At 36.9% G+C, this 22251-nt stretch overlaps 1 protein-coding gene across 1 annotated transcript in view; it reads left to right on the forward strand.

Moving 5' to 3' along the window:
* Window positions 1-22008, forward strand: part of LOC129245104 (serum response factor homolog) — a 69564-nt gene extending 47556 nt beyond the window's left edge. Inside the window, exons 3-4 of the mRNA XM_054883088.1 lie at window positions 20980-21385; window positions 21452-22008. Of these exons, the coding sequence (XP_054739063.1) occupies window positions 20980-21385; window positions 21452-21681 (636 nt within the window). The 3' untranslated portion in view covers window positions 21682-22008. The remainder of the gene's footprint in view (window positions 1-20979; window positions 21386-21451) is intronic.
* Window positions 22009-22251: the final 243 nt, after the last annotated feature.

A 22251-nucleotide genomic window follows, 5' to 3' on the forward strand; every position in this document is an offset into this window, starting at 1 on the left:
CTCCCACTAGTACTCTCAGGTCCTTTCTGCTGAGTTTTAGGAGAAAGGTCGCTATTTTCCTGTTTGGTACTTTCACAAAGCACTTGGCTACTCTGAACGAGTTTAACGCAGACCAACGTCCTCTATGGGTAGACCTCATGAAGTCGTCAATCCATAGTTGAATCGATGCGGAATTGACACCTAGAAAGGGTTCGGGGCCTAGTTGCATACTTGCAGAGACTTTATTAGCCAATTTATCAGCTAACTCGTTCCCTGTAATACCACAATGTCCAGGCACCCAAATAAGACTAACTTTCTTGTGTTTTGCAACACTGTTCAGTTTTGTCTTACATTCACCGACAAACTTCGAACAGCAACGTGGGTTACCAAGGGCCTTTTCAGTGCAGCTTGACTGTCACTACAAATTCCAATATTGTTACCCCGTCACTTTTTCTCAATTATCCAGTATGCAACATTCAAGATGGCATAGACTTCCGTAAGGAATACCGTGGCCATCTGCCCTGTGGCATAGAAGTACTTAGTGTCTTCGTCTAAGTACCATCCATATCCGCTACAATCACTGGTTTTGGATCCGTCGGTGTAGAAAGTGTGCTGATATCCCGTTAATAGGTTTTCTGGATTTAACCATTGATCACTATCTGGGATTAAAACATCATACTTCCTACTGAAGCTAACGAAGGCACCCGATTGTCCACTGGCATCGAGGACAGTGTGCACCGCCTCCGACAACTGGTGGTATATCTGACAGTGGCCAGTGCTTTCTGCATTTCCCCAGACTCCGTTTAACTTGAGTCTGTACGCCGCCTTCATCGCTTCCTTTCGAATTTGAAAATCTAAAGGTTGCAAGTTCAGAATGGCATTAAGGGCATCACCATATGTCGTACTCATGGCACCTGTGATACCCACACACACATTTTCCCAGGAATGGAAAACTGCTTTAATTGTTCCTATCCCTAAACCCAAAAAACCTTCTATACTCATTATGAACTTTAGACTTATTTCCGATAAAGCGTCGTCTACACGGAATCCATTGTTAGTTATCATCTCGCCCAATATTCAATTCATTAATCGGGTATTTTTTTTAAGAGCTTGAGAACTTGAAATGAAAAACAGAAGTTGTTTAACTCGCTGTATTAGAAGTTGCGCCGTCTTGTTGGAACCAAATGTCGTCGATGTTTAGTTGATTAATTTTTGGAAACAAAAATGCAGTCAGCATGACTCGATAGCGCTCGACATTCACCAAAACGCCAGCTCCTTCCTCATTTCGAAAGAAATGTTGCCTCTAGTGCTATATGAACTTCCAGAATTATTTATTTTTTCCAAAGTAAATTTCTCAATTTGGAGGCGTTGTTCTGGGGTTAGATGATTCATGATGACTTGCCAAGCCTTCTTCTTCTTCTTGATATGCGTGATAATCGCTTACGCAATTTTGGCCGAGCTTAACAAGCAATTTTGGCCGTTTCTTTCTTGTGCTAACCGGCGACAGTTGGAAACACCAAGTTATCCACCTGATCTTTCCAACGCAGAAAAGGCATTCAGACGACACCTAGCCAACGAAGTCGCTGGATCTTTGGCAAAAGAGATTCTACGTTGGATTCCAAGGCTGACATTATTATTTGTGTTAATGTGGTTCCTAGATATACGAAGTCTCTTAGAAACTCGAAATTATAACTGTCACGTCAGTAGTCACGTGGGTGCCGATATGCGAGTGCGTCGACTGTTTGTTTGATGACAGGAGGTACTTCGTTTTGTCCTCGTTCACCTCCAGACCCATTTGTTTTGCTGCTTTAACAAGTTTAGAAAAGGAAGATCTAACAACGCGGTTTGTTAAAGCCGATGCCAAGCCTTAGTGAACTGAAATGTGTCTGCCGTGAAACCATAGTTATCGATATCGATAGTTCTCTTGCAGCTCAAAAAAACATCCGATAGTTCCACAACTACTGAATTAGCTAATTTAAAGAGTTTACTCTAGATTCGTTTAATCGTCTTGTTCTCCTTTAAATGTTTTGTGTCCCCTGCTCACTGCCTCGCTGACTCATTGATGAAATGTACAGCTGCCTTTTAGTTATTTAACTACCTAAAAACACACTTTGGCGACTCTACTTCGCGAAGGGTCTGAATTTTACAACTCTTTTGAGAATTCGAGCAAATTTTGGCATGGGTAAAAGTGAGGAATAGATTTGAATAGGTAAAGATTTAAAAAATACGTGTATAAGCTGAGCCGCTTTTTATTTTGATCACACTATGTATGCATGTATGATGTCTAATTTTGAGCAAAAATATTGACAAATGCATGTTTAAATTTATAAATTTTATTAATTCCATAAGCATTTCTACAAGGTGGGGCCAAATTAATCATCCCATTTTGTTTTTGAATAATTTTTAATTTCAAAAAATGTAACTTCTTTATTAAAAAATGATTTTGGGTGAAGGAAATCTATATTTTGATCTTTACGCGCTGCTTTGCTTGTCTGTTCGTATACTCCAGCTATCTAGGTTAGGTTATGTGGTAGTCGGTCTTTACGACCAACTCATATAGACCTTACAGGTCCGTTGATATATTTTTTTTCGTGGAACCATTTTATGGCTCTTATGAAGCGCAGGATTGGTCACATCCCAACGCCAGACCGCTCCGTAAGATAATTGAAAAAATATTTCTAGCCTATTGTAAAATTTGATTGACATAAGACGCCATTTGCAAAAATTATTAATCATCCGATAGGCTCACCTTGTACATATTCCATTAACATATTAAGTAAATATTTAAATTTGTTTATTATTCAAAAGACTGCTTCCATTAGGTAAAGGCTAAATATTCAATAGTGTGTTTGTGTATGTGCGTAGTGCATTTGAAATGCATTTATAATTAGAACAACGCCCTCTACTACGCCATAGTTTAATATATAATAATATTTATATAATTTTTCTCAACAAATACTGCGAGTGACAGCGTTTCAACCATAACCTCTGCGAGACTGCTGCCTTATTGTCGTCAAAAAAAAGTACTTCAAAAAAGAAATATTTACTATTTTACGAGTACGAGTACTAACAACAAACCTTTGCGCAAAGTGCGTACTTTTTATTTAACATCATAAGAAACGATAAAGAAAGAATAAAATTTATTTAACCGTCTTTTATTTGAATTTATGAGTCGGCCATCGAAAACAAACGAAAGAAACTTCTAACCTCAGTGGTTTGAGCGCACATATGTACATATACAGTTATGAAATATAGCGGGTGAACACTTTATTTGTTTTTACATACATATTTCCTATATCCTTTCGCTGTAAATATGTATGTCGATATTACCGCGAACAGACCGCCATACAAACGAACATACATCCAGGCACTGTTAGAAAAGTGTATTTATTGACGCTGCATTTAAATTAATGTCGTTGACATCTGACCCGTAAAAATATGAAATAATGTAATATAAGATAATTTAGATTTGATTGTAATGCCTTGTGGCCAGTGTATTGTACGATAATGTACATACACACATACATACCTATGTACATATGTATGCTATATTGCAGTGAGTGGGACAACAAGCACTGGACTCTAGACTTTGGCAAGAAGGAGCACCAAAAAATCTGCATACGGGTTAAACAATGCATACCAAATATATGCATTTAACATTTACATACTTCTACCTAAACACAAACATACACACATATGGGTATATGTATGTATGCATATTACACGTATGCATACATTTCTTTGTTTGCCTAGCTAGCAGTCGGCGGCGCAATCAAAACAAGAAATCACTTTCCAACCGATCATCATTGCATCTGCTGGGGGTCAGGCAAACTTCTCTTTGTCTGTCGTAATGCCTTTCTCGTGCATTGCGTAGCGTTTTTCGGTAGTTCTATGAATTATATGAGGCAGCGAATGTTTTGATAAATCACTTTTACTCGGCAATAAGGCAATAAGGCGATAAGTGGTGTTAGCGTTGGTAATAAATAGCGGTACCATGGGGCTTTTGAAAAATAATTCAATTGCGAGAATTTCATCTTTTTCCAATTATATGTAAATTTCTGTTTAAGTTTTGCAAAAGAACAGGTTTGAATTTTGCTTCTGAGACGTGTTATTTTGCGCTTTTGTTAAGGGTGTGTGGGATTTTTTAAAGAGTCGCAAAACTCATGGCAGTATTTATTTGAGTTCTATAGCTGCTGAGTAGGGTTAGCTGCTGCAGGGTTCTATCTAAAAGTGCTAAATATGAAAAGCGTGCTGATTTTGCACCCATTTTGTTTTTTATTATAAGTATGCATAGGGTTGTCCAATAAGACCGAGTCGAAATTGATTGATTGATTTATTTTCAAAAAATCGAGTTTTCGTTTCTTACATTTTTCTAAAATATAACATTTTTTGGATGCTGTGTCAAAATATCAAGAAAATCGAAGAAAAACTGACGGAAATATATGACTTTAAGCGAAGGAGTCTAACTAGGAAAAATTTAAAGACGAGAAACTTTAAAACAATGTGATTGATTTGCTTTCAAAAAATCGAGTTTTCGTTTTTTGCATTTTTCTTAAAGTATAATATTTTCTCAATGTTGTGTGAAAATTTCAAGAAAATTGGAGAAAAACTGACGAAAGTATATGAGTTTAAGCGAAGGAGTCTAACTAGAGAAAATTTTAACTAAAGAAACTTTAAACAAATGAAATTTACTTTCGAAAAATCGATTTTTACTTTCTTAAAGTATAATATTTTCTAAATTTTTGGTGAAAATTTCAAGAAAATCAGAGAAAAACTCACGGAGTTGGACACACCAAGTTAAGCCAAGTCCTTCTCCACCTGATCTTTCCAACGCAGGGGGGGCCTTCCTCCTAGTACCGCATTGAATACTTTCAGAGCCGGAGCGTTTGCATCCATTCGGACGACATGACCCAGCCAGCGTAGCCGCAGGATCTTTATTCGCTGCGCTATGTCTATGTCGTCGTAAAGCTCATACAGCTCATCGTTCCAAAATTTAAACTAGAGAAACTTTAAACAAAAGTGATTGATTTACTTTCAAAAAATTGTTTTTTTTACATTTTCTTAAAGTATAATATTTTCTAAATGCTGTATCAAAATTTCAAGAAAATCAGAGGAAAACTTACAGAGATATATGACTTGAACCGAATGAGTGTAGCTTCAGAAAATTAAAAAAAAAATGAGATTGAAAATGACTTTTTCTAACATTTTAGTCTCATAAATTGCGTTTGACATCACATTAATTTGGCAATTTTTTAGTCAGGTATACAGATGCAGATCAGTGCAGATCGTTGCAGATTTTCGACGTGATGATTTTACTTGTACCTTTAAGCTTTGAGCCACCAAAGTTTAATAATCGTAGATTTACTCAGTCTCAGTGTTTACTAATCTATTGGACCCAGATTCTCTCAATCAATCTCTCTATTACATGCGTGCTCTTCATTTGAGGTTCATATCTTACTTTTCATATCAGCTGAATAGAACGACTACAAAAAAAGTTCATTAACACATGGGTTGAAAAAAAGTCCCGGGCCTAACGCATAGATGACGCCAGTTTCATTGCATTCACTTCTTTTTCAGTTAGTGCTAACTTTAAAAAGACAGCTGTTGAAATTTCATGATATTCTATTCAATAGTTCGTGAGTTATTGTGCTAAGAGTGACGCTACTTTTGCTATTTTCAAAAAGAATTTCGTGTTTTAATTTTACACTGATTCTTGATTGGGAAAAATATCGTTGAAGCGAAGCAATGGCTTGAAAAGTGTTATGGGGACTCCGCTTCATCAGAAACAACAATAAAACGATGCTTTGCTAACTTCAACCGTAGAGACATCGATGATGCGCAACGCAGTGGACGTCCAAATGAGGTGGTAACACCAGAAAACATAAAAAAAATTCAAAAAATTGTTTTGAATGATCAAAAAGTGAAGTGGCGTGAGTTAGCTGACATCGTAGAGATATCAAAGGAACGTGTTGGCTTTATATTGCATGAGCATTCGACTATGAGAAAGCTCTGTTCAAAGTGAGTGCCGCGTTTGCTACATGAATTGAACTTCAAATTGCTCCCACATACACCGTATTCGCCAGATTTGGCTCCCAGCGACTACTGGCTGTTCGCGGGCTTAAAAAAAATGGTCGCCGGTAAGAAATTTCGCTCGAATGAAGAGGTTATCGCTGATACTGAGGCCTATTTTGAGGCTAAAGATAAATTGTTCTAGAAAAGTGGTATTGAAATGTTAGAGCGGCGCTGGAATGATTGCATTGCTCTTGATGGAAATTACGTTGATGAATAAAGTAAATTTTGAACTAAACAAAAAACCTATTTTCTTTGTTAGGCCCGGGACTTTCGAGCCCATGTGTTACATTCCACGGTTCGTTCATTGTTTTTCGCTCGCGGAGTTTAAGAAAATCTTTACCTTCTCATGAAGTGCTTCTCCGCTTATAAATTTTAAATCTCTGTTTAGTAGAAATGCTTTTCTCACTTGCTCTGTTGTAGCTGATCTTCTGAATGGCTGATCATCTGACTGGCTGATCCTTACCCTCTTGTAAAGTTTAGCCTGCATTGTCCCTGTGCATAATCTACGTTATGTGAAATTTCTGTTATGTAAGATTTCGAAAATCATATTGCTTAAAATTTGCTATCGTGTTGAAATGTCGGAATTGAGTGAAGTTCCACATCTGGGCTCGTCTTCGTCATGTGGCGCACCTCGTAGCTCTTTACTATTTACACTGATAGGCATTAAAGCAGGTATGCAACATTTTGGCTATTTTATTTTTGTTTATTGAGAGTATATTTGTTTTTTATAAAAAAATTAGCTCATTACACAATAAAACTCAAATAAATCGTTTTTTTTTCAAACTTTGTGCAAAAATTATGGAAGTGATGAAAATTCTGTGAATTTTCACCAAAATTTTAAACTTTTTGGTCAGATTCTTTAGATATGCAGTTTTATAGCCCATTAACTTTAGCACAATAAAGTGCAAGTTGCAAGTGCCTACAAAATATCGTTGATTTTTCGTTCCCACGACCGCAACGACTCGGATTTATATCCGGCCAAGGACTGTCACTTCAGCGGCATTCTCCGTATATGTGTGGGGAATGTTTACGGTGCTGCAACAACAACCGTTGACTTTCAACTATTTTATTTTTGCTGACGGTCCTTGCGATTTTCTTCCATATAAAAAAGGTGTCGAACGTATTTGTTATGGAATAAAATCGGCGAGGCACTCTTCAATTTACTATGTACGCCTTGGTATTGCGCTGTGAATAGAAGAACCTACAGTTGTACGCTGTCTTTGAGACACTTTTTTCATGACAGAAATGAACCTTTTGAAATCTGTTCGCAGAAGCTTTTGGTTTGCGTTCTGCAAATGCTCAAAATGTATCTGAACGTTCTCGAGGAAGCAGGAAAAATAAAAAAGGGAGAATGGAATGTCTAAGCTTACTCAAATCACATGTAATGATAAAGGGCTATAAAAGGGGCTATCTGACCCTATAAGTTCAAAGTGAACGTGAACCAATCGCGTCAAGTGCATCAAGTGAAGTAGATGCAATTTAAACCTTGTAGTTGCATATGGATGTCATTAGCTCTTTTCTACTTAATCACTACGCCGAATGTTTATTTGGGGCAGGATTTAAGTTCCTGCAATCTAGCCAGCGAAGGGAGCTGATCTCATCTCACTTTATAAAATTCATCAGAAGAAGTTTAGTTGAGACTAGTTTTAGAGCAGGGAGCAAGAAACCTAGTTACTGTAGTAGAGCTTTACTGATCCACGCATCATTTACAGTCTGTGTCAGAAAAAAGGAACCGCGATTATTTATGAAGTATAAAAGATATACATTTTTAAAAATTTTTACATTAAAGTATGTACAAATCTACGAGTCGCAATTACTCAATAAGCCGTGTAATCTTCGTCGTGGTGGAGTATAGCCTGTCATCTTCTTCATGCTTAGAACCAGCTTTTCTGCGTAGCTCGTCGACAAAGAGGACTAGATTTTGCGAACTTGACGCACGAGTTGCTTTAAATCATGGACTGGCCTTCCGGCAAGATGCGTTTTCATAGTTCTCCACACATTTTCAATGGGGTTGGCGTCTGGGGGTTGGGAAGGCCAGTCCAATACTGTGACGCCATTTTCTACCAAATACTCGTATATCTTGAAGTTACAAGAAAAAAACCGGTTCTTTTTTTTCTGATACAGAATGTAGATCGTGTGCGTCCAGATATTTAGATCTTAGGGACCTATGTATATCTGGGTTCGGTTGAAGCTTCTTAATGTTTTTTGTGTGTACTTCGTGGCACAACTTGCACTAAAGAAAATGCTTTTAAGTGCACTTAAGTTGTTTAATACATTCTGATATGTTCCGTTATTTTGAGAAATCAGACAATCAGATTTAAGTGGTGTCACCCAATGAAGCTCCATGTCAGTTCAAAAGGGTACTGAGCATCCCTAGACTATTTTTGATTCTTCTTAAAGTGGGTAGTAAATGTTGTAATAATTATAAGGTTTCGCTTTGCTGTGTTAGGCTTGAATCACTAAATAAATAAAAAAGTAAAAAAATAAGATAAGTAAAGAGTAAGATAAATTAGCTGGTGTTTCGAAGAAGAGATTCGTGTAGTTAGTTATTATGATAAGATTGGGTTGGAAAAGGTTGGATGCCTAAACATTTTCGCAGCGGTAGTAGAAGCAAATAATAAAAAAATAATCTTATTCTGACATTCGAAAACGGGTCCCTAAAATAATAAATAAATTCGTCCAAAAAATTTCAGTTGTGACAACACATAAACTGCTCGTTTAATTTCATTCCATAATACCAGCTTACTTTGGCATGAAAAACTACAGGTGGGGTGGGCCATATAGCGTTTGCTTTTTGAACCACCTATTTTTTTGAGAATGGTAACACAAATGACATGCCAAATGTGTTCATAATTTACTTAAAGGTTTGACATTTACGAAATGGGACGCTATACGCTTGAACAAAATTGGGAAATATTGAAAACCCATTTCCAAAGTGGTGAGTCTTCTTCTTTTCTGATTTTCACATCGGTAGCTACGTCAATAAGCAAAATTGTCGGATTTGGGGCTCAGAAAATCCACACGTTACTGTAGAGAAACAAATGCATCCACAACGAGTAACTGTTTGGTGCGGTTTTTGGTCTGGCGGCATCATCGAGCCATTTTTTTTTTTTTTCGAAAATGAGCGAGGAGCCGCGGTTACAGTAAAGGGTGAGCGTTACCGTGATATGCTCAACGAGGTGTTTTCAAAAATTGAAGAGGGTGACATGGACGACATTTGGTTTCAACAGGACGGTGCAACTTGTCACACTTTCAAAGTTACACTCGATCTTTTGGCTACCGTTTTTGAAAACCGACTAATCAGCCGAAATTCTGATATCAATTGGCCGCCTCAGAGCTGTGATTTAAGCCCGTTGGACTATTTTTTGTGGGGAGCCGTTAAGGACAAATGCTATGCGAACCATCTAGAGACGATTGATGCTTTAAAACCCGAAATCGAAGTTGCCATTCATGAAATTGGAGCTCAAACAATCGAAAATGTGCTTAAAAATTGTGTTGATCGAATGGCCTACTGTAAAGCCAGTCGTGTCAGTCATTTGAACGATATTATTTTTCATTCATAAATGACAATGTTCAATCTTCAAAATAAACAAAAAAGTTTGAATAAATATTGATTAGTTTGTTTTTTATAGCCGATTCAAAAATCAAATTTTACATGGCCCACCCTATACATAGAATTTCATAATTTACTGCAACATTTTACGCTCAACAATTAAACCTTTGGAGTAACTTTTTTACATATATTTATATAATTGAGAGGTACACACTTTGTTCAGTGTTTGGCTGCGATCCGCCTCCAGTTTGTAGTGTGCGTCTTTCTGTTGTACCACAAACGGAGGGACCTATAGTTTTATGCCGCCTACGAACGGCAGATGAGAAGTTTTTATGTGAAGTTTTTTCATGGCATTCATGGCATACACTCGGAGGTTTGCCATTGTCTGCCGAGCCTCAGTCGCTATTAAAAAAAAAAAACGTTTAGTATCATTTTAGGTGTTTCGTGTGCACAGCGAGTTTGGAACCCGGGCACTATCTAGGGGTGGTCATGCACCAACTCATTCGTGCGCATGGAAATTTAGGATCATCGATTTGAAAAAAGCAATCAGCCTTTGGTGTAAGGACGTCTATTAAAATTAGAAAAGCTAGAGCTATCATTCCAAAAAGAATTTCTAAAAAAACACTTGGAAATGCGCAAGTTTCTTTATTTTGGTGTTAACTGATCGAGATGGATCGTTGACATTGACATGGCTTCACTAACCATCCTTCGAAGTTAGGAATTCTACTAAATCTGATCAAGCCAAAAAATAATCAGAGCAAAAACAGGGCAATTGCACGCGGAAGCATATTTCTCAAAGTTTCTTTATAGATCGAGGTTGATCGGAGATGATCACTGGCTTTCACTAATCGATTCACTTTACTGGGGATAATCACTGAGCTTCACTAATCCAACTACGATTTACTTCATAAGTTAAAACAAGCAGTTCTTAGGCGTAAGGCAGCCTTAAAGACAATGAAATTACAATTTAGAAAATTTCGCTATTTTATTCAAATTAAAACTGGATAGACAGATTTGAGGCTTTCACTTCGACCTCATGGCCTTTTGTGCCCTCTACACCTCACAGTAACTCATTTATACTCAGTTCCCTTATTGAACTTAAGATAGAGCTGGGTTGGACAGCAACTGGCTGATGCTTCAAAATTAAATTAATATACTTTTAAATTATATACATCCACACTTCCTTATTGCCAAACAATTTGTAGCAAGGTATTTTAACACTTTAAAAACCGAAATTTTTTTAGCACAAAAATCTTGAAAAGTAATTAACTTTATAACCGCCAAAGCACAGCTTTCCAAAAAATTTTAAAATTAAAAATGTTGAAATTAAACAAAAAAAAAGCCTTGAAAAGTATCTGACTTTATAACCGCCAAAGCACACTTTTTCAAAGAAAAAAACTTAAAATTAAAAGTTTTTTAATTGAAAAAAAAAAAAAAAAAAAATATAAGTGTCTTGAAAATTATTTAATTTTATAACACTTTTCACTCTCACACTTTTTCAAAGAAAAAACATTAAAATTAAAAAAAAGACCATGAAAAATATCTAACTTTATAACCGCCAAGCACACTTTTTCAAAAATAAAATTAAAAATTATAAAGTTTTCATATTTTCATATTTTTTATATTATTATAATTTTTAATTTTAAACTTTTTAATTTTAAGTATTTATAATATTAAGTGAACATAATTTTTTTCAACTTACCTCCGTCCCTTAGGGTATTTACAGCGAAACGTTTATTTTTTATTTTTCTAAAACTCTACTAAACTTTTTTTACAACACTCCATTTAGGTATAAGAATATTTTGCAATACGATGCACTTAGTCACTGATTTCAGAAAGTTTTCTTTGCCAACACAAACAAAGTGCCGACGTCCAAGTCACTCGTGAACGGCTACTGATTGGCACGATCGTTGTAGACACAGTGAAACTTAAAAACTGAGCAATCAACTCGCATTACAACTCGACATTATTATGCCACACAAAGTTCCCCTGAGAGCATACAAGTCGCGAGAGACGAAAACTTACAATATTAGCTACAACGCCAAATGAGAGTGGAAGAGCTACAAGCTTCATTGAGCTTCAGTGGTCAACAAAGTGGAGACTTCTGATCGCGGCTCAACTCTTTAACGCAAAGAGAGCGGCTAAGCTGCGTTTGTAACAAAGTGTTATGTGCTAGGAGCAAAGCGTCGCTAACGTCATCTACTCTTAGGCGTACACTCTGGGGCGTGTCTTATTTTCTCATTTTAGCTGCTAAATCATATACACTTAGGTTTTTTTTGTTTGTTATTTTTTTGGATTTCTTATTTTGCTTTACGCTGTATTTTTTTGTGGTTTTAGGGTTGAGCTTAGTTTGACGGCATGACAAATTTTATTTGACAGTTGCGCTGACCGACTTACTACTGTGACACCTACTACATGCATACATAAATAGTAGTTGATCGTATTGTGTACTATAAATGCCATGTGTTCAATACATTGATATATGTGTATGTGCATATGTAGCTACCTCGGTTGGGCTACGAAATAAATGAAGAAATTGGTTGTTGGAAAAAATTATATTACAAAAACAAAAGCGAACGGAAGAAAAAATAAAGTGAGAAAGAATTAGCTATATTTAAGTGATATGTGGAAATACTTTGGGCTTAGGCAAAAGCTATTATGGCTGCTGTTACAAGTATTAGAGACCGTTTTGTACAGTTGCTGACAAAGTTAAGGAGTTAATATATTTTTGTTTGTTTTTAGTAAAATTGAATGAATTCAATGTGCAGTCTTTCATGGAAAGTCAATAAACTTATAATTATTTACATAACTAATGAGGATACGTAAAAGTAAAATAGGTGCATTTTATATCACATTTAAAGGAAATTATAGTTTCAATTATAGGCAAATTCATTTCATGTAGCCATTTTATTACACTATATTTCTTAATGAAGTGAGTATGCAGCTCCAAAACTATGAGTCAAATGAAATACATATGTTTAAAATTAAGTAAAAAATTACTTAAGGTCGTTTTCTCAGTTTGCTGTGAAAGCTTGTCTGCTCTTTACAGCATTTTCATTTCCTCGATGTGCATGTCGTCGAGGTTTGTTAATACATTTAATTACAATAATTACAATAATTACATTTCTCGCTACAACAGCGACATCTGGTTTGTTTGTAAACACAAAACAACTGATTTACAAGTTCAAATTTTTCATGACCAGTATTTTAATAAAACGAGCTGCGAAGGAACTTATCTGCATTTTCTAACGAAATACCTCCTCTTGGCAATGAAGTTTTGTTTTATTTCATTTCATTGTTTTTATTAAGCCTATGATCACAAAAATCTGACAAACTAGATGTTACAGAAAGTTCTTAATATTAGCTTCTTAATGACTAAGTACGAACAGTTTTTCAATGAATAATAGAAAGTATAACCTGATCTTTAAAAAGAGACCTTGACGTGGTAAAATCAAGATGCAGTTTTATATAGTAATGGGGGTAAAATTCAAATTATTATATTTAACTCTTACACCATAAACTCTTAACTTCAAATCATAAAGTTGCCTTAATCTGGGTCCCTGGACATTAATCGGTACATTGAAGGAGACGATAAAGCGGACGAACCGGCAAGATCTGCCATAAATAACATTCTTGCAGAATCGGTATTCACACCACTGGGTGCAATCAAGAATGCAATTTCCTTAAAAAATCTACAAATCGCGGAATGCAGATGAAGAGACCAGACAGGTTGTAAAGTTAGCTGAACGTTATGGCCCACCTACAACCACAAACAAACGTCAATACTGATAAATATAAAACGAAGGGATGCCCACAGACGCACGGCAGTTATAACTGACTTCTGGTCTATCGGGGAACAAGTAGGAAAATGTGCATTCCTCATAGCACACACTGTTACAGTTGTAAACAGCCAGATAAAAAAGAAACGATTTTCCATTTCCTTTGTGAATGCCCTGCCTTATGGAAGGAGATAATGTCAATCCTGGGCAAGCCGCTGCTCGATAATCTCGAAATACTGTTTGGCTTAGACGTCAACAACCTAATAAGGTTCATAAACCGCACAGACTGGATATAGTCTTGCTGTAAATAACTGGTAAACAATTTGGTAGCGAGGATGTGGCAACAAAATGGTGCGGAAGCGCTAGTTGGATTCTGGATGCATCACCACTTTAACCAATCAATCAACACAACTCTTACACCATTAAAGGCGCTGATTTTGCTTTTGTTTTCTTCCATCGTATATTTTATCAAAAAACAATAGAATTTTAGGGATTAGTTTGTGGAAGCTTTAGAAAGAGTTACTATCTCAATTGTTTCTTTCTTTTTCGCTTTTCTTTATTTTTCGTATTATTTTTTTTTTTTCTATTATAGAAAATCATATAAAAAATTTCATCTGTTTGTGCGCTATAGAAAATTACTGAAATTTCCGAAAATAGTATATCCTTGAGTAAATATTTATGTCAGCGTCTGTTGAAAACCATTTTCTCTACAACTTCTTATTTTTGTTATAATATTTGGAAAAAAAAATTATACAATATTTAAAAACGTCTTTGTATCCTTAACCCCTTGCCTTATGAATCGAGCGACGTTTGTATGTGCCACTTTCGATAAAAGCTTTTTCATTTGAAAAAAAAAAATCTTGAATTTGGTACGAGGTTCTCAATTTTGGCCAGAGCAGGACATTAAGTGTCTGATACGAGGTTCTTATTTTAGGCACGGAAGAAGGATCACACATGCTGCTTTAAGGGGTTATATACAGTTAGAAGGCCGAAAAAAGACAAATTTTCCATAATTTTTCTGAGAAAACTTTTAAATTTATTGATCTAAAAATTTGTACACATATTATGTTATCTTTTAACTATATTTTACAACATCGTATTAATAAAAATATTTATTTGGAAAGGAGCTACAGTTGATCTCCGGGAGCTCCTCTCTTGCGGTGACCACTTTATTTCTTAACAGGATCCTCTGAAATTAAAAACCAAACAGATTTCGTTAAAGTATTGTTAAACCTAGTAATTAATCGAAGGAATAAGCAAAATACATTTTTTTTTTTTTTTGACAAAATGACGGTTTTTCCAAAAAGAATAGATTTTTGATCAAAATTTCGGACTTAAATTGTTTATAAAAAATATTTATCGGTGAGAAAAAATCTTCGATTAACTACTAAAAACTATATTTAAGAAACTCGTGTTATAATTTGAGACTAATCGGCTAATTTATGTTATCCGTACATCTATGCTATCTGTTGTAGCTTTAGAGTTGAGGAATAGCCAGTGACCATTCAACATCTTCTGACGAATGTCCAGCGTTGTAAAGGATTGACTTTGAATTTCTGCAGGCTCCCTTCTTTAAGAAATTGCATTGCTTAGGTACCGCTTCAATGGAAGAGTTCACGGACCTCGCCAAATAATTGGTATAATTTATAAATAAAATAGGACAAGAAAATTGCCTTTTAAAGCCTTTAAATAACATTTTTTTTTACAAATTTTGATATAGTATAATTTTAATTTAAAACTATCGAAAATTGTTGTGTGCCTAAGCTTACTATGCCACGAAAATCTCAACATGTTATTGTTGTGAATCGAGATCCTAAAAAACTCACAGGATTTCTAAATTTCGCGATTGATTAAGGTACTCCCGAATATTTTAAAATTTATTGAATTGATGTCTTCTTCTGGATTGACGAAATAACCACCTAAGCTATTTTTTCCGTTTTCAACCAGGCAAACCAGACTTTAAGGGAGGGGTCTAGGGTTTGACTTTCAAAAAATCGATTTTTTGGAAATAGCTTTTTCTTATAGTAAATCATCTCAAAAATATTGTCCCAAAATTTCAGCTCAATCGGAGCAAAACTTTTGGAGTTATAGACGTTTTTGTCCCCACTCCTCTGCGACAGCTGCGAGCGTTTGGAGCGGAGCGTTACAAAAATGCCTTTTTTCAAACGCGTTTTTCTCGAAACCACTTTTTCAAAGTCCGTGACTATTAGAACTTCAGCAATATTTAACCGATCCTTTTCAAATTTGGTATACAACTTCTATATATAAAATACCTCCCCCCCACTGAGAGATTTTTCACTTTTTTGTTTTACATTAAGGGCGGTTTCCACTTGTACAGCGAAAAAATCAGTGAAAATCGCACTTTTTGCTTCAAAAAGGCGCTGGCAACGTAAAAATGAAAAAAAAAAAAAATCGGAGCCAGTGGGGGGGAGGTTTTGGTGATAATTTAACCAAATAACTCTGTTTTTTTTACTTCAGGTGATTCTACAACTAGATACGATAGTCACCGCAAATCACCTTTTGAAAAAGGCGTTTTCGGAAAAGTTACCTCACCGGCTTATTTCCCGATATTTTCTTACAAAAATTTAGTACAATATTGTTGAAATGATGCTTTATAATGTACAAAAAGTTTAAATACATTTTCACTATTCATATCTCTAAAGCAAAGTCTCAAAAATTCATTAAAAAAAATGCTCAAACCCTAGACCCCTCCCTTAATGAGACTAGAACTAATAATTGTAAGGTTTATCCTAATGCCGCTGCAGTTTGGATATGAATATCTCCATAACGCCCACCTGCTCCCGCTCTTCTTGATTCACATTGAAGTTAGGTCCCTGTATAGTAGGTACATCAAAAATACTACCAGCAGGGGCAGCAGATTTCCTTCTTTAGACTTTGATGATCGGCTAATTCTAATCTGTTAGCAAAAGTTTCACATTGGATACTTATTTTTTCGAACTTTTAACAAAAGAGTTTTTTTTGCTCGGCTCATTCCCAAGTTCTTTTGAAAATGAGAAAACTGAGCTTTGCTTGTGCCTCTTAGGTTAGGTTAGGTTTGGCAGCCGCATCGCACATAGAGACAGCGATGCCACTTAGACCAAGAAATGGATCCGTTGTGAGCCGCAGGGGTTGGGCTATATTTCCCTTTCCACATTCAACCATCCAGAGCCTTTGACACCTAAAGTGTATAGATTATCTATATTCATTAAGAAGTAGGATCTTAAATATCGGTTCCTGCTTCTGGCTAGAGCCGGGCATGTGCAAAAAAGCTGTTGAATTGTTTCCAACTCCTCTCCATTGCTGAAGCTCCTACAGAAATCTTGCATGTAATTTCCTATGAGACAATGTCCTGTGAGAGCCCCTACTAAGGTCCTAATTTGAAGTCTACTCAATTTTATAATATTCTTGGACAGATTTAGATTTAGCCTTGGCCATGTTTGCCTAGTAATTTCACAGGTATTGGCGCGAATCCATCTTTGATTTACTGAACTGATTAGAGCGACCATAATAAGAAGCTTACAAGTTGCGAGAGGTACCCCCCATTAAATGATTTATGTTTGGCATACAGGTACCTTCTCTTGCAAGTTGGTCAGCCCTACAGTTCACTGGTATATCTCTGTAGACCGGAACCCTGCATAAGATAATACGATATTGTTTGGCCATCTCTTTAAGAGATTGGCGACAATGTAACACACTACTTGATTTTATTTGGAATGCATCCAAGGCCCGTAGTGCAGTTGGCTGTCTGATAGAATGCAGATATCTGTTGATGATATTCTCTTTATCTCTAACCATTTTAAGGCTTCATGAATAGCGTTTATTTCCGCTTGAAAAACACTACAGTGATCCGGTAGTTTAAAGGATTCACTAATAAAAAGCTCTTCGCAATATAACCCTGATCCTACACCAGTGTCCATTTAGATCCGTCCGTGTAGATCTTAACGGGTGTGTTGGGTGATGGATCTTCTTCAAGCTTGTGCCTCTTCCTCTTTTAACAAATTTATCTTTGACGCGTATGAGCGAGATATTGAAGTGTACTGAAGAAACGCTCGCCTACTAGAGTGCACAGCATTCCTTCTATTTTAGGTCTGACATCCATTTTGCGTCTATTTTGGTGTGAGTTGTAATAGATGTCACAAGACCCTATGTTTTCAATACCTGCTCTGTCCACGGCATCTTAGTAAATATTTGTTAAAATATTCCATATTAAGTATTTAAACAATATTTTGCTGATGTCATCATCAATTATTTGTGGAGTGGTTCTACGTGGAAAATATAAATCCCCTCCCACGTTCTGTGAATTTTTTTTACTAATGCCACTTTCACATAGCGAGTCGCTTACTTATTTTCTAGAGCATACACTAAAAATTCTAGTAAGCCCTTAAGGCAACATAATCCGTCTTCAAACTGCTGCTAATAGAAATCCCTTCGTATTAGAGTCGATTTTTACTCAAGGGATTATTTATCTTCGTGACTATAAGTGCCAAAAAAGGCTCGAAGTGCGAACCGCCCAAGCATTTTTAAGTGAGGCTTTTCCGTTTAGCGGATTTTCAAACCGAATTCGGCTACCAATGAGTGGGATCTCAATGTTCTGATGATGTTCAAATGAAGAGACATAGAATTTGGGGGAAAAGCATTTTCATATAGTTATAGTAGAAATAGACTTGAATACCCGCAGGTTGCGATAGTTCTGAAGCTGCGATCTACTGTCAGTATAACGGGTATAGCCAATTATTACGATGGTCACTGATTGCGAGGTAACTGCCAGTCAACTGCTCTCTCTTTTAAAAAGTCTTTTCTTCTTTCCGATGACTTCCTCGCAAAAGACGCTAAAGATGTTTACATCAAAGGCTCTTTTGGTCGCTATCTACGAGTATATCCCTTTAATGTAATCATCCTTCGCAAAAAGTATTCTCACACGCCAAGCATCCCGATCTATAAAGATTATTCCCAACCCTCCCTTACAAAGATCCCTACATATTATCAAAACATTGCCGGCGACTCCATTCACGCGGCGTGGTGAAGGATCAAATCACCTGAAAAATTTATTCCATGTACTTAACAAAGGAAGCTATAGAGGCGCCGTTACATTTATTCCTTTAGCTATTTTGGCGGCTGCCGTAGCCGAATGGGTTGGTGCGTGACTACCTATCGGAATTCACAGAGTGAACGTAGGTTCGAATGTCGGTGAAACACCAAAATGAAGAAAAATAAATTTCTAATAGTGGTCGTCACTCGGCAGGCAATGGCAACTTCCGAGTGTATTTCAGCCATGAAAAAGCTCCTCGTAAAAAATATTTGCCGTTCGGAGTCGGATTAAAACTACAGATCCCTCCATTTGAGGAACAACGTGAAGACGCACACCACAAATAGCTCGCTCTCCTAAAGGAAGGAAGGATGTGCGCGCCAATTATATATATGTATATATTTTGTTGTTAACATTGAAACGCCCAGCACGCACGGACATAGACAATGCGTCCACACCCAGCGGTATCTGCTAACACTGGCGATTCTGCCAAGACGGGTGAGCACCGTACAGCATATAGATATGAGCCAGTAGATTCGCCAAGTGGGATGCTGCTGCTTCAGAAACTGCGGGTGGTGATTTTCGTGTCGGTTGCGGGCATGGTGCACATTGGCAATAAAAAGTGAGATTCAGTTTTCAAAAACAAACCCCGCCAAAAATTTTAACACTTTTTATTCAATTTAAACGAAAATTACCAACAATTTCAGTCTTCATTCAGTCCAAGTCATCCCAGTCACTTTTCTCTACTAAACCAAAATCCAATTTCCCTCAAGATTCGCCACCTTTCGTTGTCAACTGTACCATTGCCAACTGTTGCCGCCGCCTAAGCCCCAAAAGCGAACATTCACCCATACATACATACATGCATATGTATGCATGCTTGCATGTAAATAGGCTTTGGTGAATCGTGTCACCACCCGCCCAATTGGCAAACAAAAAAAAAAATGGCTAACAAAGAAAGCAATGAAAATCATCGCCCAAAGACAATACGAAACAATATAGTACTCTGGGGTACAGTACAGTTGGCAGGCAACAATTGTGCGTTAGATTTAAGATCGCAAGCGCGTAATACAATTTGCATATTTGTACGAGTGCACATAGTCACATATGAATGCATGAGTGCCTGGGTGTATGTGTTTGTGTATTCATTGAAAGCGCAACCAGCCGTAATGCAAAAGCGCCATCATCAATGAAACTGATCCCTTTTGTGAATTTTTCAGAGTTGGAGGTGCGCTGCTGCTCATTCGTTGGTCATTTGGTTGAGCATTTGGTTTGTCAGTTTGCTGGCTGGCTGGCTGGCTGAGCTCTGCTGTGCTGTGCTGTGTTTTGTTGTGTTGGTGGCTGCGTTGGCTGGTTGGCTGCCTATTTGCTTTGGTGGTATCAACGGCGGCAGATGTAGAAGTTTCTTACCTAATGCTGCATTTACAAGGCTTGCTAGCTGATTGTCCGTCCGTCCGACCGTTCGTCTGTCTGTCTGTCGCATACGCCGCAATATTCGTGAAATCGAGAAGGTGCATGCAACATGCACCTACTACAATTTACAATACGTTTATGCATACACTTAATACGTCGACGAGCATCTGTTTGTTTCTTTGTTTGTCCGATTGTTTTACGGCTCTATGTGTATCTATTATATTTTCTTCTCTGCGTATTGTTGTTTTCGGTGGCGGCACGCTTTGCTTTTCTGCGCCAAGATCTGCGAACATATGTTTGTATGTATGTACATTTCAAATGTCCAGCGCTCAGCTTTGGCGACAATGCCGTGTAAACTGTCTTAGAATTATCTAAGCTTTATGAGCTCAATTACTGTCAGCAAATTCACGAAATCCAATAAGCTAACTGCCTCTAAGCAAAGTTCGCTATGTGTTTTTTGTTGTTCTTTTTTTTCTGTCGCTCGCTGTGGGTTTGCGTTTGGGGGTTTCGTGCGTAATTAGTAGACACAAGTATGGCGGTTAAAGTTGAAACAAAATGTATTAATTAATTTGAGTTTTAGTAAATGAATTAAGAAAAAATATGTACATGGCAGATTAACATAAGTTGAAATTACTGCGTTCACCATGTAGAGTCAGAGAAAAGAGCTATTAACCATAGTCGATCTCAGACAGTGTACTCTGTGTACCAGCTTGTGAAGTGGAGGGTAAGACGGCCGACCACTTTCTGTGCGTCTGCCCCGCCTTCGAATCAGGCTTGAGGCCTTTGGCAATGATGTGTTAAGAAGCGACCACCTTGGCTCCTTGTCACCACAAGATTTACTCAGATTTCTTCGGAGGTCCAGTAGATTTAAAGAAAATTAAAAGGGAATCCGAGTGCAGTGCGGCGTCTTATGGGCGAGTATTACAAAAAAAGCTCTCGGCCGTAAACGGTTAAATTGTAAATATCTTCAAAAATTTTAATTATTTTTCCTTTATAAATATTTAATTTCCTTTTTGCTTTTGTGATATTTAAGCTGGTTTAAAAAAATTATATAAATTACATGTTCCATTTTTTATTGCATACAATAAAATAATAACACTTTTTTGTTTGATTTGCAAATTAAAAAAAAAACTCTTTCTTCTCCTCTCCTTTTCCAGGAAGATAGATCACCCCTCTCTTCGGTCAATGATTCGGACGATTCATCCGATGCCGAATCACCAGCACCCGCCATGCAAATAACCAAAAACAATCCTATGCCCGACGTGAGCGCACAGGATAGCAGCAAACAACAAACAGCGAGCACTTCCGTCGCTGCGGCGAATGCGGCTAAGAATATTGTTTATGCCGCCGTTGCCGAAGATTTAACGCCCAGCTCAACAGCAATGGGAGAAACGAAACTAAAGCACAGCACAAATGCACAGCATGAGAAGGAAGTCACGACGTCTGCGCCAACGTCAACAACTGAGGGCTTAACCTACTCGGCTGCCTCTCTATCTAGTCTGCCACAGGAGATGCTGCTGAAATTAATACAATCTGGTCACTTGCAGTTGCACACTGAAGAAGGTGATGAAAATGAATAAAAAAATTTAATTTATTAATACATTTTTTATTACAAATTACTCCTTTCAGATGGCAGCGGGCAACAGTACATTTCAATACCGTTATCAATGAATGCTGGCCAAACATTGAAGTCCACGAAGGATGCACACACCAGAGCTGGCAATCTGGAGGCCAAGGATATGCGTTTAAAGGATGTGAAATCGGAGCAGAAATCGGCAAAAGCTGCATCAGCAGCAGCAGCAGCAAGTAGTAGTGCTGCTGCGTCAACTGGCTTGATGATAAAGCAAGAGCTTGAATGAATCTACTTGATGCTTGCCGCAAAATAAATAAAAGTGAAAAAATAGTTGAAACAGTTTTAAAAATTGAGTTACAGTGTAAGGAAAAAGAAGTATGAGAATTTGCTAGATATGTACGAATATACGTACATAAATATGTATACACAGCATATAAGTGTTCCTAAATTATTGTCAATGATACGAGAGAAGGCAGAAGCAAAAATCAACCACTTGGAAACCGAGGAACTTGGATAAAAAAGTTATTGTTAAACAGTTTTGTTACTTTCTTCTTGTGTTTCGAGGCCAAACTTAATAAACATAAATATTTATACTTATACCTATTACCATAAAGATGTCGATGTATTACTCATATTTACTTGTAATGAAAATTATGCATTAGGTTAAGTTGAGTTAGGTTAGTCTGGTTGGCATTAAGGGGTTATACGCAGTTATGAAGCAAATAAAAGACGGGTTGTCAAGGATTTATCCTGAAGAAACTTCAGAATATTTCAATTTGAAAATTTTTGGCGGTTATAAAAGCATCCTTCAAGAACGTAACAAAATTTTTTATTTATGAAAATGTTGATTATAGAG

The sequence above is a fragment of the Anastrepha obliqua genome, chromosome 4 (assembly GCF_027943255.1).
Source record: "Anastrepha obliqua isolate idAnaObli1 chromosome 4, idAnaObli1_1.0, whole genome shotgun sequence".
NCBI lineage: Eukaryota > Metazoa > Arthropoda > Insecta > Diptera > Tephritidae > Anastrepha > Anastrepha obliqua.